At 37.6% G+C, this 17465-nt stretch overlaps 1 protein-coding gene across 3 annotated transcripts in view; it reads left to right on the top strand.

Annotated features, from left to right (window-relative positions):
* The window catches only part of LOC126260611 (fructosamine-3-kinase-like), a 71146-nt gene extending 54914 nt beyond the window's left edge, over positions 1–16232 (top strand). For 2 of the 3 annotated variants that reach the window (XM_049957956.1, XM_049957949.1), the window contains exon 7: positions 4264–4396. In XM_049957956.1, coding sequence (XP_049813913.1) covers positions 4264–4327 — 64 coding nt within the window. In that variant the 3' untranslated portion in view covers positions 4328–4396. Of the gene's footprint in view, positions 1–4263; positions 4397–15551 lie in introns of those variants that run through there. The other variant, XM_049957964.1, reaches the window with a different exon arrangement.
* The last annotated feature ends 1233 nt before the right edge of the window (positions 16233–17465 follow it).

Raw genomic sequence — 17465 nt, forward strand, 5'->3', positions numbered from 1 at the left:
TTTTACAGTAATAATCCACTTTGTCAGTGAAAAATATGGCAATATGCTGACCATTTGCATGACTTTTTAAATTACATTTCACCGCCCCTACTGTCTCACCGCCCTCCCTTCCCATATGCATAAATTGATTTATAGTTAACTACATGTTGTCAACCAAATGTGATTTCACTTTGAGTTTGAAGTTAATCTATTATGTACACAATTTTCAACATAAAAATTTTTATAGTTTAGTACATCATTCATCTCTGTGCCACACTTCATCTTCTATTACTATGTGTAAGAATGTTACTGCTTTTTTTTTTTTTTTTTTTTTTTTTTTTTTTTTTTTTCCGAACTATGCTTGATTGTGTCAAACAAACTTAAAACCGTAGTGATTGTGCAATGATACTGTTTTCAGTATTCCCAGTTGTTAAGAGAGTCGTCTACAAGAGATTTTAGAGTGGACACCACATGTTACCATCATTATGGGCTTCTTTACAGCGAACACTTTTTTCCTTAGTGATGATTCATGTGGTACACATGAAATCATTATTCCTTATTGTGAAGATGCTGTTTCATTGTGTGTCTCCCTGAGTTTCTTAATGCAACACTCTGCATCATTTTCTTTACATTGTATGAATACCAGTTACCAGCACAATCTCTAACACCATGACATTCGTTGTTTAGAAAATGATTATTAAGTGTCAAACAATGGAAAATCCAAGATGGAATAACAAGTGTATGGAAAGAATAGATAACTATTCACTATGCAAAGGAGACATTGAGTCACAGACTGACACAATGAAAAGGAATGCTAAATATATTCAACACTGTTATCTTTCAGTGCTGATGTCCAACTGTGCTAGAAATAACAGTGACCAATGTGTCAGTTGTGTGTGAATGTGTTTTCTTCATCTCGTGGAGGACTTAATCCGATATAAGTATTTTCCTAGCATTCATTTTCATTTGCCTGTCAGTGACTCAACGCCTCCTCTGTGAGGTGAGTAGCAATCTGTCCTTTCCATATTGTCGATCGTTAAACTGTGTAGGCTACCAGACGACACTCATTTATTATTGTAAAAATATAGTAATGTTTTCTTTGATAACAAAGTCCTCTCATTTCACAACTGATTTCCCAGTTTGTCTTTTAACTATTGGCCATAAAGATTTAATTTTATTATTGACAATATAATGTAAACGGATAGATAAAAAATCTACTCACCAATCGGGAGCAGGAAAACGCACACACGAAAAGGTTAACTTTTACAAGCTTTTGGAGCCAGTGGCTCCTTCTTCTGGCAGAAGAGTAGAAGGGGATAGAAGTGGGGTGAAGGAAAAGGGCTGGAGAGGTTTAGGGAAAGGGGTACAGTTCAGAAAAGTCACCCAGAATCCCGGGCCAGGGGACACTTACCGGACAGAAAGAACAGGAAATATTGATTGTTGGGGACTGCACTGGATGAGATTTGAAAGCCCAGTAGCTTAAAGGTGGAAGACAGGGGAATATATAAGACAGAAATTACTACTAAAACATTGTGCACGAATTAATAAGTGTGAAAAGCTAACTTTACTTGTACGTAACAGAGGTGGGAGGGGTACGGAAAAAAACAGACAAGTCAGAAAATGAAAGATGGAGAAAACTAAAATGAAGTGAAGAAAGGAGTAATTACTAAGAAGAAATGCTGAGATGGAAAGAATTAATTTAAATTAACGCCAGGTGGGTGGTGAGAACCAATGGCATGTTGTAGTGCTAGTTCCCACCTCCAGAGTTCTGAGAAACTGGTGTCTTCCCCTGTAACTGGCAAAACATTTACTATGAAAGGAAGAGGCACCTGTGAAATGACACGCCATATACCAGCTGTTATGTAAACATTGTTCGGCCTTTTACATCGGCATGACAACCACTCAGTTACTACCGTATTTACTCGAATCTGAGCCGCGCTTTTTTGCTGGTTTTTGTAATCCAAAAAACCGCGTGCGGCTTAGAATCAAGTGCAAAGTAAGCGGAAGTTCTGAAAAATGATGGTAGGTGCCTCCACAACTAACATCTGCCGTCAAATATATGTAGCGCTACACAGGCTTGCTTTGCAGGCACAAAGATAAATACTAGCGCCAAAACCTCTGCGTCAGTAGATGAATTAAAAGAAAAGGTAGATGAATGTAAACATTGTGCCGTGTATTCTTTTGTGTTTGCTGCTATCTCATTTAAATCCTATCTGCCTAATAAACTACAAAACTAGAGTGAGACAACAGCACACGCGGAAGAATATACATATCATATCATGTTTTATATTCGTATTATTCTTATGCTGAATAGTGATACAGTCAGAAATGAAGCACGGCAACTGACTAGATTTTTAAATCTTAGATTACTCTAATTTCTGTGCAGAATGTAAAGTACTAAAGAGGCATCTGCAAAGACTTTCAAACAGAGAAAATTTTTCGTTAAACTCTGGTTCTGAACATCTTCTATCATACGCAGTCAATTATTTGGTTCTTGTTGATCCTTATCAAAGAATGCAGCAGTGCAAGTAACAACAAATAGCAGTCTCTTGCCATTGTTTCGCCTACGAGACAATTCCTCTCTTTTTTTTTAATTGTAAGCAGCGGTAGCGCGCACAAAAGCAAGCCATGCCGTGAGCGGTGACAGGTCGTAAACACTCGTTATCAGAAAGCGACAAACAATGCATGACACTGTACAATAATGCATTTTCAGCTGGAGTGGTGTAAACACCTATAACAAAGGGAACGGCACTTATCAGATCAAAGCAAAATAAGCAATCGATTCAAACCAGACAAAGCACGTGAAAAAGGAAGGGTAGCCGTATAAATACGGACGGAGTGCCTGACACATAGCAGTGGCTACTTGATAAAGCTTAACTGTTAAGCTTAAGACTCGAACCAAACTACTGTAGCTGCATCTTCATCCATTCGACCTAAATTGTGTCTCATGTTACAATGGACCAACTTTGTTTCGAATTGGAGATGCGGTCTAAAACTTTTCTTTCACCTTGAATTTCGAGTCGCAAATTTCAGGTGCAGCTTAGATTTGGGAAAAATTTTTTTCCGTGATTTCGAGTCTCATTTTTCAGGTGCGGCTTAGATTCGAGTGCGGCTTTGATTTGAGTAAATACGATAGTCAGACTGAATGGGCATAGGCAGAGTGTGTATTCCAACAACACACAATATCCTGTTGGAGAGCATGCTCTACAACATGAAAGTCGTGACCTCGGTGACTGTTTCACCATGCACGCTATCTGGATTCATCCCACAGACACCCATTTCTCAGAACTCCAGAGGTGGGAAGTAGTGCTGCAACATGGTTTGTTCCTCACCACCCACCTGGCCTTAATTTACGTTAATTCCTTCTGCCTCGGCATTTTTTCATGGTAATACCTCCTTTCTTCACTTCATTTTAGTTTTCTATGTCTTTCATTTTCTGACATGTCTGTTTTTTGCCATTCCCACCTCTGTTACATACAATTAGCTCTTCACTCTTGTTAATTCATACACAATGTTTTAGTAGTAATTTCTGTCTTATATATTCCCCTGTCTTCCACGTTTAAGCTCTTAGGATTTCAAATCTCATCCAGTGCAATCCCCAACAATCAATCTTTCCTTCTTATTCTGTCCAGTAATTGTCCCCTGACTGAGGATTCTGGGCAGCTTTTCTGATCTGTACCCCTTTCCCTAAACCTCTCCAGTCCTTTTTTTCGCCACTCTTCTATCCCCTTCAACTCTTCTGCCAGAAGAAGGAGCCACTGGCTCTTTTTGTGTGGACGTTCTCCTGCTGCCGCTTGACGAGTAGATTTTTTATCCACCCATTTACGTTATATTGTCAATAATTGATTATTTTTGATGTTATAATTTTATTATTGATTATGCTAAGGTTGTTTTAAGTCTTAATTCTGTGGTTGTCATGACATTTCAAACAGTTTCCTTTATATTCCTTTTTTAATCAAGGCTTTTTGGGTGTCTTATTAGTGCCATACTTTTAAATTTGGAATTTACATCTTGTCACACTGTACATATCCCTCCAATCAGCTTTCTGGTAGGCTACCTTTATCTGGCACTTGGAACTGAAATGTCTTGCACTTTAAATAAAATAGGTACATAATTTTTTTGTTTAATAGAACTTGTAGCTTATTCTTTTTTTTACATTAGCAAAGATGTGTCAGTGCACTGACCACATTTTTGTAAATCAGCTTAATACATTGATATTTTTTATTGGTGACCAGAATATCAAAACCATGAAAAAGCTAATTCTTTTTTAATTTTTTTTTACAGGAACCACTTTGGTGCAGGATACAGGAATCAGTCCTTATCGATAATGAAGGCTTTGTTAAAATAAAAGCAGCACAAATTAGTAAATACGTTCCTGTAAAACACAAAACTGAATAAAGGGAATAGGTTTTTAAAATTGCTTTTATTTATTGCACAAAACATCTATGTTTTCAAAGTTATCCTCATCAGTTAATTACAGAAAACTATTTAAAATACTTTGAAAATAAAGGATAAAAAGATAGATCCACTATTCTATTGAAGTGTACAAGGTGACCTAGCGGGGACAGATGCTTACCCCTTTCCCACGCCCTATAATAGAATGTCTCCATAAACCAAACTCACATTCTGAATCACCAAATTTTTGAAGCTTGAGGTTCAAGGATATTTTTCCATTCTGTGAAATTTTATAGCAGAATGAAATTGTTGCCACATCATAAAAAAAACTTCAGAAATGAAATCCACAGCCTGCCTTGCCAAATAGACAGACACATCAATTCACTGTGAATTCGAAAAAATGTCATAACATGTAGTGGATATTGACTAGTAGCAAATAAATGTAAAGCCATATGCCATTAGTTAATTTAAGCAATCTACCCAAACTGCTGTGGCTGATTGGGGTGATAGGACAGTAGTGCAACTGAAGGTATCTGATATTTACTCATAGCATCCATTTTATGTAATATAAATGTAAGATAGTTTATTCTTTCCAAAACAACAAATACACTCTAAAATTAACACACATCAATATATTCTTCAAAACTGAAAATTGTTACAAAATACAAGCCGAGAAGTTCTTAAGATCAGTGTAACAGTACAATTCACACATCCTGGTCAGTTTTTCTAAGAGTTAATATCTTTTCAAAACTCAAAACTCCCAAAATGTTCCAACAACATTAAAACAATTCCCCAAAAACTGCAAAAATGTTAGGTAAGCCTGTTTGGTTCTGTTAATAAAATCCAAAACCATTCGTAGAACAATAACAATGTTTACAAAAAATGACCGGCTGGCTGATAGGCAATTTGATCTGTTGAAATCACAATGCCCTTCACATAATACATTCTACATATGCTGAACATTTTTTAATGACTAGTGAGGCTATTGACATCCAATTTCATTACAACATAAACCAGCTTCACAGTATACTTTTGAACATAATGCAGTCCATTTCTTGAAACATGCATGCTTTGGACACAAGCTAATGGTACATCATACACAAGCAAGAGACTGACAGCAGCGCTTGCGATATGACAGAAACTTTTTAAATGTCATACAGAAAAGTGATATCAACAATCTTTTAAGGTGAGGTGCAATAGTTCCCTTAAATTGTAATAACGTCTAGTGAGACGTACAAAACACATCTAATCTAGCTTCAAAAAATATATTGTGAAATATCATTCATAACACATGCCTTAGATTTACTTGACAAGCTTTGTATTAGTCATGACAGTAAAAATCATAGATCACAATTTTAGTTGGTGCCCCAGATAGATTCAAAATCATTAACATTGAACAAGAGCACCACAATATTCTTAATACTTTGCCGTCCGCACGACTCATGCAAATTGATTTGCTTGGCGCTGGCAGCACTAATTTGGATCACCTGGCTTGTCGCCGGCCGTTCTTGACGTTATCGGGAGATTATAAATTGTTAAGTGTTACTAATCTCATCATTAATTCTCATAAATTCTCAACCCTGTTCCGTTACTTTCCTGAAATTTTGAAGATATACTTACATAAATAAATACAAAACTTGTGTGTTTAAAATATTTGTTTATTTAAACTTTTTGGAAAAATGATCAATTATAAGTTGCACTTTGAAGAGCCAGTCGTCATTATCTGGTTTATTGTTATTGTTAGGGAAATAAAAATGATATTATTTGTCTGAATCAGTTGCCGGACATCGTTTTGCAAAATATTGGTGTGTCTATCAAGGGATTTGTTGACAAATAATCATCGATCCTTGCTTTTTTTTACAGTTTACGTAAGGGTAGAAAGCCCAAACAATTTTCTAAGTTCAGGTCCTGTAACATTGAAAAATTTGGCATTTTTTCCTATCCAGTTTTCGTCTATTGACTGTAGTACTTGTTGGTTTCATTGCTAATATATTCAAATAGATCATTCCCAATATAAAATTTGACGATATCCTTGATACTCTGTGTATCTTTGGGAAATACGTTTGGTCCCGGCGATCCTTCAGATTTATTATTGTTCCTCGGTATATCAAAGTCTGACCACTATGCACTGACTTTCTTGTCTGATTCATCTGAATCAGTTGGCAACTGTAGCATTCGCCAAATTCTTCTTGGACATAGTTCACTACTTTCCAATGATTCTGCTTCACTTCCATTTTTTCAATATCCATTGTCTTCTTTCCAATCGACCAAGTCGTCCGGAATGCCAGGCAAGACAACTGCGCATTCATCGTAAGTAATCGTATCTTCTCTTTCGTCTGCCATGATGAAAGGCCACAAGTACTTGTTAAACAAAAAAACTTGTTGATGTGTGTAACTTATTGTTACCTAAACAAAACACCAACAGAATGCAATAGATGCTAAAGTGCTGTTGCTGGCCACTGCGCGATACTAGCTCACGACACCACTGTGGTATCGCCAGCCACTGAGCGATACCATACACACAACACCACTGTGATGTCGCTGGATGGTAGTGTGTTAAAAACAACTCAGATGAACCTCCATAATCCATGTGTCTTGAAACAAGCAGAAATAATTACAGTTCACATTACGTTTTTAATTGGGGCGCACACAGTAAATGTCAGTGAGGTGTGACCACAACATAACATAAACAGCCTTCAAACCCGGGTCCCAACATCACATCATCCAATTCAAATGTGACCCAACAAGCATCACACGAAAGCACCCACTCGCCACTCCCCCAGCACAACACTGCTTGTCAAATGTGGCTCTTACATCCTTGTAGACATACATGATCAAGAACGCTCAGCTGCACGCCATAGTACATATCTGGAAAGAACTGCTCCCACTCAGGATGCCCTCGAATATCACTGCAACACCAGCAAATATTAACCAGAAAGCCATTACCACAGTGCAGCTAAACACTGTACTATTTGATGGTGCAGAAACCATGTGCCATTCCCTGAGAGCTAGCAACCTGCCCTTGGCACCATTTCTGTCTAAGTGGCTTGTAAACACAGTTCTGTTGCTCCAGTCGAAATGTCCACCTCTGTTCACTACCTGCCCATTACTCCCCGCTCCTAAGAAGATAACATGTCAAAGAGGTCATGTGACTGCAATATCTTCAACAAGGCCATGGTCGACTGCAATAGTGACAAACATCGATACAGCCATTTGCCATGAATATTTCAAAACTACAAGGGTCGTTCAATAAGTAATGCCCCACATTTTTTTTAAAAAGCCATTAATATAAATAGACGAATGTCCTTGTTGGTGTTTCACATTTGATGCTTATTCTGTGCACTGGTGAAGTTTCAAACCATTCTGGCAGATGACAGAGCCATACTACAGTGTCAAAATGGTGTCTGCGCATGACTCACGTTGCAAGCAATGTACTGTTAATTGAATTCTTGTGTGCAGTAAAGGAAACCATGATGAACATCTGTAAACATTTGTGTGCAGTTGATAGGGAGTACAGTTGGGTGATGGATAAAGTAAGTTAAAGCCTCAGGAAATTCAGAAACAGAGCTCCATGATCAGCCACACTCGCGATGTCTTGTCACAGCCACTGCTCCATACATGCTGAATCGTGGGGCGGTCATTATTCATGCCGAGTGGTGCATCACAACTCAACAATTGGCTATGCTTTGAAGATGACTGAAGTGCCAGTCACGCAGTGAAACATGGCTACACCTGCAGAACAAGAGCTTTTACCAGCAGGGAATACATGTTCTTCCACAATGTTGGCGTATGGCCATAGAACATGATGGAGACTATGTAGAAAAATAGGACATGGACAAGACATGTCGATGTATACTGTCACCAAATTTTGATTCTTTACAATAAATATGTTCTGAGAAAAAAAAGTGGGGCGTTACTTATTGAACAGCCCTCGTATTTTATCATTCAACATGTTGTTGTTGTTGTTGTTGTTGTTGTTGTTGTGGTCTTTAGTCCTGAGACTGGTTTGATGCAGCTCTCCATGCTACTCTATCCTGTGCAAGCTTCTTCATCTCCCAGTACCTACTGCAACCTACATCCTTCTGTATCTGTTTGGTGTATTCAAACTAACATAAATGGCCTCCCCCACCTCAGATCCTCATGTGCACTTGGAAAGGTACAAAATATAGCATATGCTGTTTATAAAACATGAACATATTAAAAAATTAAATATGAAACTTATTTCTGATCAGGTAGATATGTGCACTGTCAAAGTTTCAGACTTGCCACATGTGAGTGGAGTGCTGTTATAGGATTTTTCATGTTGGGGGGCAAACCCCAACCTTCCTTCTTTTAACATTCCTGCAAAAATAAACATTTTGTAAAAAATTGTGCATCGTGTATATACTGTAACAGAATTGAGTTTGATTTCTGTAACACGCACAGAGCAGTGATGAATATATAACCTGCTCACATTCTTGCGCCCTTTTGTGAAAAACAGTTATGCAACATACATTTTCAATTTTCAATAAAATTCCACAAATTTTAAAAATATGTTTCAGTCTCAAACTTTTGAAATTTTATGATATTTTCCCATCATAAAAAAGGAAATGGAAAGAGGCAAGTCATGTCTAGATGGTCTACTCAATAGCCTACTGCTACTACATTTATTTCCTAAGGAATCTCACATTTATGCCAGTAACAATCTCAAGAATCACCAACTTTTCTTCCAGTACCCTGATCCCAGCGGGGTTATCAAAGTAACACTGCTGTTCAAAACTTAAGGATAAGATAGATAAATAACATATTGATAAATCAGTGGAAATAAATGAAAGTGCAAGAGCATATTGGCCTCTCAGGCTCATATTTGTGTACAAAAAGCTGGACATCACATGCCATGAGGTCAGCATGACTAGCACCAAATGGGGGCTGGCCACACTACACAAGGCAGTTGAAGCAATAGGAAAAGACTGTGTGTACTAACCAGTGAGCGGTTACAGTACACTGTGGTGGTGTTCTTCATTACAACATGGCCCGGAAACAATATTTGGATAATGTCACATGGGAAAGAATTATCGGGAAACTGGAAGGAGGACGAACTGTGACAAGTGTATCCCAGGAGTTTTGTATTGCTCACAGCATTGTTTCATGTGCATGGGAAGCACTCCAAACCACAGGCACTGCTACCCGAAGGAGAGGAGGTGGTCAACAACTGTCAAGTACAGCAGCAGATGATGGCTACATTGTGCAACAGGCAAGAAGGGACCCACATCAAACAGCAGGTGCAATTGAAACATAATGTAACAGAACTGCAAGGCATGCAGTCTCAGGTTACACAGTGGCACAGCGACAGCATTGGGGTGGTCTCTTTCCTTGATGACCGGTATGTTTTGTTCTGTTGACACCTGCACATTGGCAGCACCATTTGCAATTGCACCACTAGCATATTGTAGGCACTTCAGACTGGAACCGCGCAACCGCTACGGTCGAAGGTTCAAATCCTGCCTGGGGCATGGACGTGTGTGATGTCCTTAGGTTAGTTAGGTTTAAGTAGGGGACTGATGACCTCAGGTGTTAAGTCCTATAGTGCTCAGAGCCATTTGAACCAGTTGAATCTTCACATTTTTTTTGTCAGTGGTAAATTCACATTTCCACTACTTGCTTGTTCTGCTTCTTACTCTTGGTTCCACTGTTCATATATGGTGATCTGTTGGCTAAAGAAGTCATCTGGACTGGTCTGACACAGCTGCAATTTTTACACTCTTGCTTTAATTCAGCAGCCTTTTTGAGTGGATGTGAACAGTGGCCAGTGACCTTTTTCATGTTTGAAATGTCTTACAAATTTCCGAAAACTGATTTTCACTTTTTCAACTGTTGCCTTGATTATGATACACTGGTTTTAGGGCACCAGAACCTCCACTTTTCTTGTGATACGTGGCTCTTCACAGAAGTATGTTCCGTCACTTCATTCTTCATCATTCAGACCTTTCACCATATAGGAAGTGTCTGTACCATCTAACAACTGTGTCTTATCATAATGTATTGTTGCTGATACTTCTTTCACCTTAAGTTAAATCACTGCAGCATTATTCCCCTTTAATTGCAGAAAATGAACTACCAAATAACACTCATCTTCGTCAGTGGGCTGTATCATTTTCTTTTGGCTTTTCTAGCTGCATGCTGTGGTACCGTGGTGCAGGAATTTCAATGTGTACCATTACTGCAGACATGTACTTGCAAACAGACAAAAAGTTAATTGTGTAACTTTATTATTTCAAGGTGATAGTAGAACCTAATGATTATACCTTTATGTGGCAGAGCACCACTATTAACTATATGGCAGCATCATATAATTAACTTGCCCTCACAATTGTAAACTAGCAATTCACGTTGTACTCTTTTTCCAGCTCCTTGTATTTCTGAGTATGAAATGTATGAATAGAGCAGAGACACAGTAAAGGAGATACGAGTGACTCATTCCAACCAGTTTATGATCTTCGTGAGATCCATAGATAACATTTACTTACTTTTCATACTTGTATGCCTGCGCGAATCGAACCCATTAACAACCAGCAGTAATTTTAATCCAACAGTTCTGTCCTTAATAGAATTAGACCTTCTGGATCCTAAAAGGACCTTGATGAGAGTTTATAGAAGAAAATATTCGAGGCATTGCAGTTCCACAGCCTAGAGATTGGTGGGTGACAGCTGTGTGCAGAGAATAAATGGCAATATTGAAGAGCAGTGCAATAAACTAGGAGTCATTTTCATTGATTCCAAGAAAGTTCTAAATGCAAATTGTCTTGCCATGATGGTCTACATCTGAATAGGTTGGGCTCAAAAATATTCAGTAAGATGTTCGTAGATACTTGCCAGGTCATAAAAAATAAGGGAAACTGATAAGTAGTGATGGGGGTGAAAAAATTTGCGTAGCATTAAGAAAGACAAAACCACACCATTATCTGGCAAGAAACGTGCTAAGGCCCATAACTAATAGTCAAAGTAGGTATGTGATCCACTGGAATATAAATGGTTTAAACACTGATGCTTCAAATAACAAAAGCTCCAAAATAGATGAATTGGAAATCATTCTGTCAGAATGTGCAAATATTAGTGTTGCTTGTTTAAATGAGCACTGGTTTACTGAGGACACAATTAAAATTCTAAACAAAATAGGGAACCTCAGATTAGCAAGTAGTTTTTGCAGGAAGAAACAAGTCACATGGAGGCTCATGTATACTTCAACATAGTGATATACATTATGAGACCAGAAACTGTTTTAATTATTTAAATGAAGAATGTGTGTTTGAGAGCTGTTGTGTAGAAATAGTGGACTCACTAGCAAATGTTACAATAATGTCAATGTATAGAATTCCAGGGACGTCAACAACAGAACTATTCTTATCGAAGCTTCAAATTATACTAGAAGACCTTTCTAGAGAAAAAAAGAAAAAAAAAATGTAATAGCTGCTGATTTTAATATTGATCACATGTAATAATAGCCATGCTTCAACATTCATGGACTTGTAAATAAATATGGTTTCAAATTGAATTTCTTTGAATCTACCAGAGACGATGGGCAGTCAGCAACATGTATTGACAATGTTCTAATTAATTATGTGTATGAAGATGTGTATATATTTTGTCTAGATCTGGATATTTCAGATCATTGTGTGTTATTCATTGACTTTCCACAGACAGGAACATTTCACGTATGAGAACCCATATGAGCAGGAACTTTAGCAAAGAAAACTTGCTAACATTTAGTGAGAAGCTAAAAGAGAAAACATGGCCTTTGATCATTGTAACTCAGGTGACAAAAACTGTGAGAAATTCCTAAATAGTTTTCTTGATTTCTTTTATGAAACATTTCCACCTAGACTCTGCAACAATAAAATAACAAATAAAGTGGATTTCCCAGGGCATAAAAATTTCCAGAGTAAGGAAAAGGCAACTGCACAGAGAACTAAAATGTAATAAAGATATTGATTTCATTAAATATGTTAGACTCTATAAAACCATATTTAAAAGAGTTTTCAGGGCAGCAAAACAACTGACAAATAACAGGCAATTTTAAATCATAAAAATAAGACAAAGGCTATGTGGTCAGTCATTAAATCTGAGTTAGGTGTTAAAGTCTGTAACCAAGAAATTTCAGAAATTGACATTGAAGGAAATACTATTGTAAATCCAACTCAAATACCTGAGTACTTTAATGAATTCTTTATAAATGTAGCAAAGTCTGATGTAGATGTTACAGATTATCACAACAAAGTAAATCCCTTTGGCCTAGGTGAAAACTCTGCAAACTTTACAAAATTCTTAAAAGTTATTGTGGAGGATGTAGAAAATGCTATTCTAACATTAAGAAACAAAAAAATCTGCACGTTGGGATGGAATACCCACCAAAGTTATTAAAGTGGTACACAGTAGAATTGCAAACCCACTATCTCAAATAATAAATCAATGTTTTGAAGAGGACTGTTTCCCAGAGGTACTGAAATATGCTGAAGTCAAACCACTCTTCAAGTAGAGATCAAGAGAGATCACGAGAAATTATCGTCCTATTCAATTTGGTTTTCAGCAGGGGAAAAACACCATAGATGCCGTAAACAGTTTCATTGAGAAAATAAGTACATCATTAGACAAGAGAAATAAGGTGGCAGTAATTTTCTGCGACCTCACAAAGGTGTTTGATTATGTAAACCACACATTGCTTGCTTACAAACTTGAAAAGAATTACATTAGCGACAGTGCCCTACAATGGCTTAAATCCTACTTCTCCAACAGAAAGCAAAGAGTTAGCATCTCTTCAAACGGCGCTTATTATTTTTCTGACAGGGAAAAAAAAAAAAATTGTCTCAGGGTGTTCCACAAGGCTCCTCCATATTAGGCCCAGTCCTATTTCTCTTGTATGTTAATAACTTACCATTAAATACCAGTTCTGTTCGCAGATGATACATCTGTCTTAGTTGAAGATCACGATTTGGAAAAAAATTCCAAATCTGTGATCAGTACCTTAGAAATTTGGTTTCAGCTAAATGGATTGAATCTAAACATATCTAAGACTCACGTGATGCAGTTCGAAACCAAACAGTCAAAATGTGAGCAGATTAAATTGTACACACCAACCAAGATATAGAAGAAGTTGAGTCAGTCAAATTCTTAGGTTTACATGTAGATAAAAATTTGAGCAGGCAGGCACACATTGAATACCAGGCAAACAAACTAAGCAGCTTTGCATTTGCAATGGAAATATTATCATCTGCAACTGACATGGACACACGAAAAGTACCATATACAAGCTACTTCGAATCCATTATTAGGTATGGTATTGTTTTTTGGGGTAACTTGACAAACATAGTGCAGATACTAAAAATGCAGAAAAAAATCATTCGAAATATGTGCACTGTAAATCACAAAGAACCATGTCGACCATTATTTAGAAAACTTATATTAACTCTGCCATACTTACACATATATGAGATTATTATATTTTTTTACACCAGACATGAATTATTTGAGGTAAATCATTTTGTCCATTCACATGATGCTAGAAACAAAGAAAATTGTATGCTCCCCACCTACCACCTCAGACTGTAAGCCCAGGGACCTCAATACATTGGAATGAAAATTTGTAAGAAATTAAAAGGGAACAAGTTGATGCAGATGAATTTAGGTTCACTTAAAAGAAAGCTATATGAGGTACTGACATTGAAGTGTTATTACTCAGTGGATGAATTCGTGCAGGACAAACTGGAAATTTGAGTTGGATACAATGTGTTGCACATTCCTCCAAGAAATATCCTTATATTATTCTTTATTGTAGTGCTATTATTTATTAATGTAAAAATCATTGTAACTGTATTATAAATTTTTGAAATGTCTTCTGTACACAAACCAAACGGCTTGCAAATGTATGTTGTGAGATGAATAAAACACACTTCACCATAGTTTACAGGATGACACTGGGTTGTGCCAATGTATTGCAAAATGAGTTGCACGCAAATGTTTCTGTATACATCTGCAGAAAGGTGCCACCAGTATACATTTCAGTTTTGTTAGACATGAAAGTGTTGGTAGCTATAAGAGTTGTTGCAGAGTTAATGCTGGTTTGCATGAAATCGCTGGATTAGAAAAAAAGATAAAAAAAATGCATTTGGGCTCATGACTGAATAAAGAAAAGACATCAGCTCTGTTGCTCCGTGACCTCACTAAAGGAAATTACATTGTTTAAGCATAAAAGTTATTTTAATCATCTTAGAATGTCACCATTTCTTCTAAATGCAATAAGGGAGAAAGATACTTTTAATTAGTGATGCACTGTTGCCAGAACTGACATTATAAACCACATTGTCTTTCTTGATTAGTGGGTGGGGATTCATATTCACCTCTAGAGTATCCGTATCATGTTCCAAAATTCACACTTTGCAAATTTTTCCAGCTGTTGGTGATGCCATCTACATGGGACTTACAGAATTCATGAAGGTGAAGTGTAATCCCATTTACTTATTTATGTCATCATCATCATCATCATTATTATTATTATTATTAAAGGCCAAAAAATACATCTGCAGTAACGACACACCGTTACAATTTAACTTGAGTTTACTGTGGTGCCATAGTACAAGGTCATGGCTTCTGACTGTGACAGCCCTTCTTCCCCACCCAGTATCTTCTTGGCAGCAATAAACTGTCCCCAATGCGCCTGTTCGTCCTTTTGTCTTTCAATCAAGAAACACTTTCGTGTATAGGTAATTAGCACTCATTTCCTTCATTAGTTCAAAGTCATTCTCTTCTGGCAGTTTCTGCATTTGCCTCATAATGCTCATGCAAAAACTGTCAATTTCATGATCCTCCTCGGGTTGATGTCTGATTGACCTTACAGCATCAGCAGAATTTTTTAGATGCTGGAAAGGGTCTTCACAACACGTATTTTCCTCATAGCCAGTTTTGTTGCTGACTGTGAGACGGTGCTGCAAGAGCGAAAACACTGTCACTGATTCTGCTTATGCTAGGTGTGGCCGACTGTGGTTCAATTATTAATGTCTTCTCCATTGGTTGCTGATTTTCGTCTTGTTCATATACTTTACCATAATTCTAAAAGGGGGAGAATGAGACTGTCAGTGCTTGAGCTTTGCTATCATTCTAGTGAACTACAATGCTTGGATCAGTAATCCTCATTATTTTTTTTATAGGTACCCCAGACTGAAGATGAATGGAGGGGTATAATGAAGAACTCTGGGATTCAATGGAATTTCCATGCTTTGGTGCAGTGGATGGGGAATATGTGATAAAAATGTCTACCAAAGAGCGTTTCTCAGTTCCATAATTACAAGCACATCTTCAGCATTGTTCCCTTCACAATACGTGAAGCAGGAAGGGTATGTGATGGTCATATTTTTGCAAACAGTACTCTAAAATCAGTAACACAGTCGAGAACTCTTGGCCTGCCAGAAGATGCAGTTTTAGTTAATAATCACACGCTTCTGTTATCACCACATTTAAGAAAGCCTTTTCCAAAGGCTGTATATTCAATTACAGACTTTTGAGGGCTCACCTTGTTGTGGAATTCTGGTTTTCAAGTTGTGTGCTTCTGAAAAGTCAATATTGCTTTGACCATAAATAGTGAAAAAATTGTCAGTCACATGTGCAGTAATAACTAGCAGAGAAAAACAACTCTCCAACAATATGTACAGTCACAACTGATGTACCAGGAGAATGCAGGAAGTGGAGTTTACCAGCCAGGAACATGGTGAAGCATAAGTGCTCAGGGCTGATAACTGCAAGCTGGCAGCAATAATTATTCAGAGCAGGAAGAGAATGGTTTGCAAACTACTTTATTGCAGATGGATGTGTACTGTGGCAACATTTTAGTTTAAAAATATGTATACATATTTGTGATTGTGAAGTGCTGATGTGATGTTTTAAATAAATAAATAATGAATAAAGAATTCAGCTTACCAGTTTTGGGCAGCCTTACCTCCTGTAAACAATTTTCCTTAAAAAACAATTAGCCAAATCGAACAATAGGATTTTCGCCTCTTAGACTTGGGCTGTTCCACAGTCAGATGTTTTTCTTGGCTGTATTTTTCTTAGTTCAATTGTGTATGTACACCTAAATGAATGTATTTTGCTCTGCACCTCAGACGTTGTCAGCATAAGTAGCTACACAGTAAAACACATACACCAGCCTCCCTACAGGAAAAAAATTACAAGAAAAGGGTGACCAGTAAGTGTATGCATAACCCTACTACTACTTTTTAAGGTTTTTGTAGTGACATTCTGCCAGAATGAGTGTTCATGAATTCTTTATCACACACTACATTGTTGCAGGACATGCTATGAAACACAGCAACCTACACTGATGAGCCAAGACATTATAACCACCTTTTTTGCAATGCAATACAGCAGCGATTCTGTGTGGCAAGCGTTTTTGATAAGTCAATAGGTTACTGGAGGTATGCGGCAGCAAATGTTACACAGTTCCAACTTAGGGTCAGTGGTTTCTGGCCACAGAGCTGGCATCTGATAGTATCCCAGATGTGATCCTCGTTCAGACAGGCAGACATGAACATGAGTTCACTATCATGCTCCTCAGACTACTGCAGCATGATTCTAGAGTTAAGTCCCATAGTGCTTAGAGCCATTTGCTCCATGATTCTAGTTTTGAGACATGGACAGTTATCCCGCTGAAGATGCAGTTGCCATTGGGGAAGACTTCAAACATGAAGGGAGGCAGATGTCCATGATAATTTTCATGTAGTCCATAGCTGTCATGATGTCTTTGATTATGCCTACAGGTCCCATGGAGGCCCAGGTGACAGACCCTCCATCTGCATGCATATGTGAAATGATGCCTGTTTTTGAGTAGTTGTTCATCTGGATGCAGATATATCTGGCCGCAACACTGAGCTGGTGTAACAAGATACATGATTCATCCGACCAGCGAAACGTTGATCCACTATTCCATGCCCACTGCAACAATATTAATCACGTCACTGGGGAATGCACAAGGCCATCTTCAGCAGAGCTCCATCTTCAACACTGAAAGTAGATGCTAAATCACTTGTGCCTGCACCAGCATTATATTCTGTTAACTGATCTGCCAC

Source organism: Schistocerca nitens, chromosome 1, assembly GCF_023898315.1.
Source record: "Schistocerca nitens isolate TAMUIC-IGC-003100 chromosome 1, iqSchNite1.1, whole genome shotgun sequence".
Lineage (NCBI taxonomy): Eukaryota > Metazoa > Arthropoda > Insecta > Orthoptera > Acrididae > Schistocerca > Schistocerca nitens.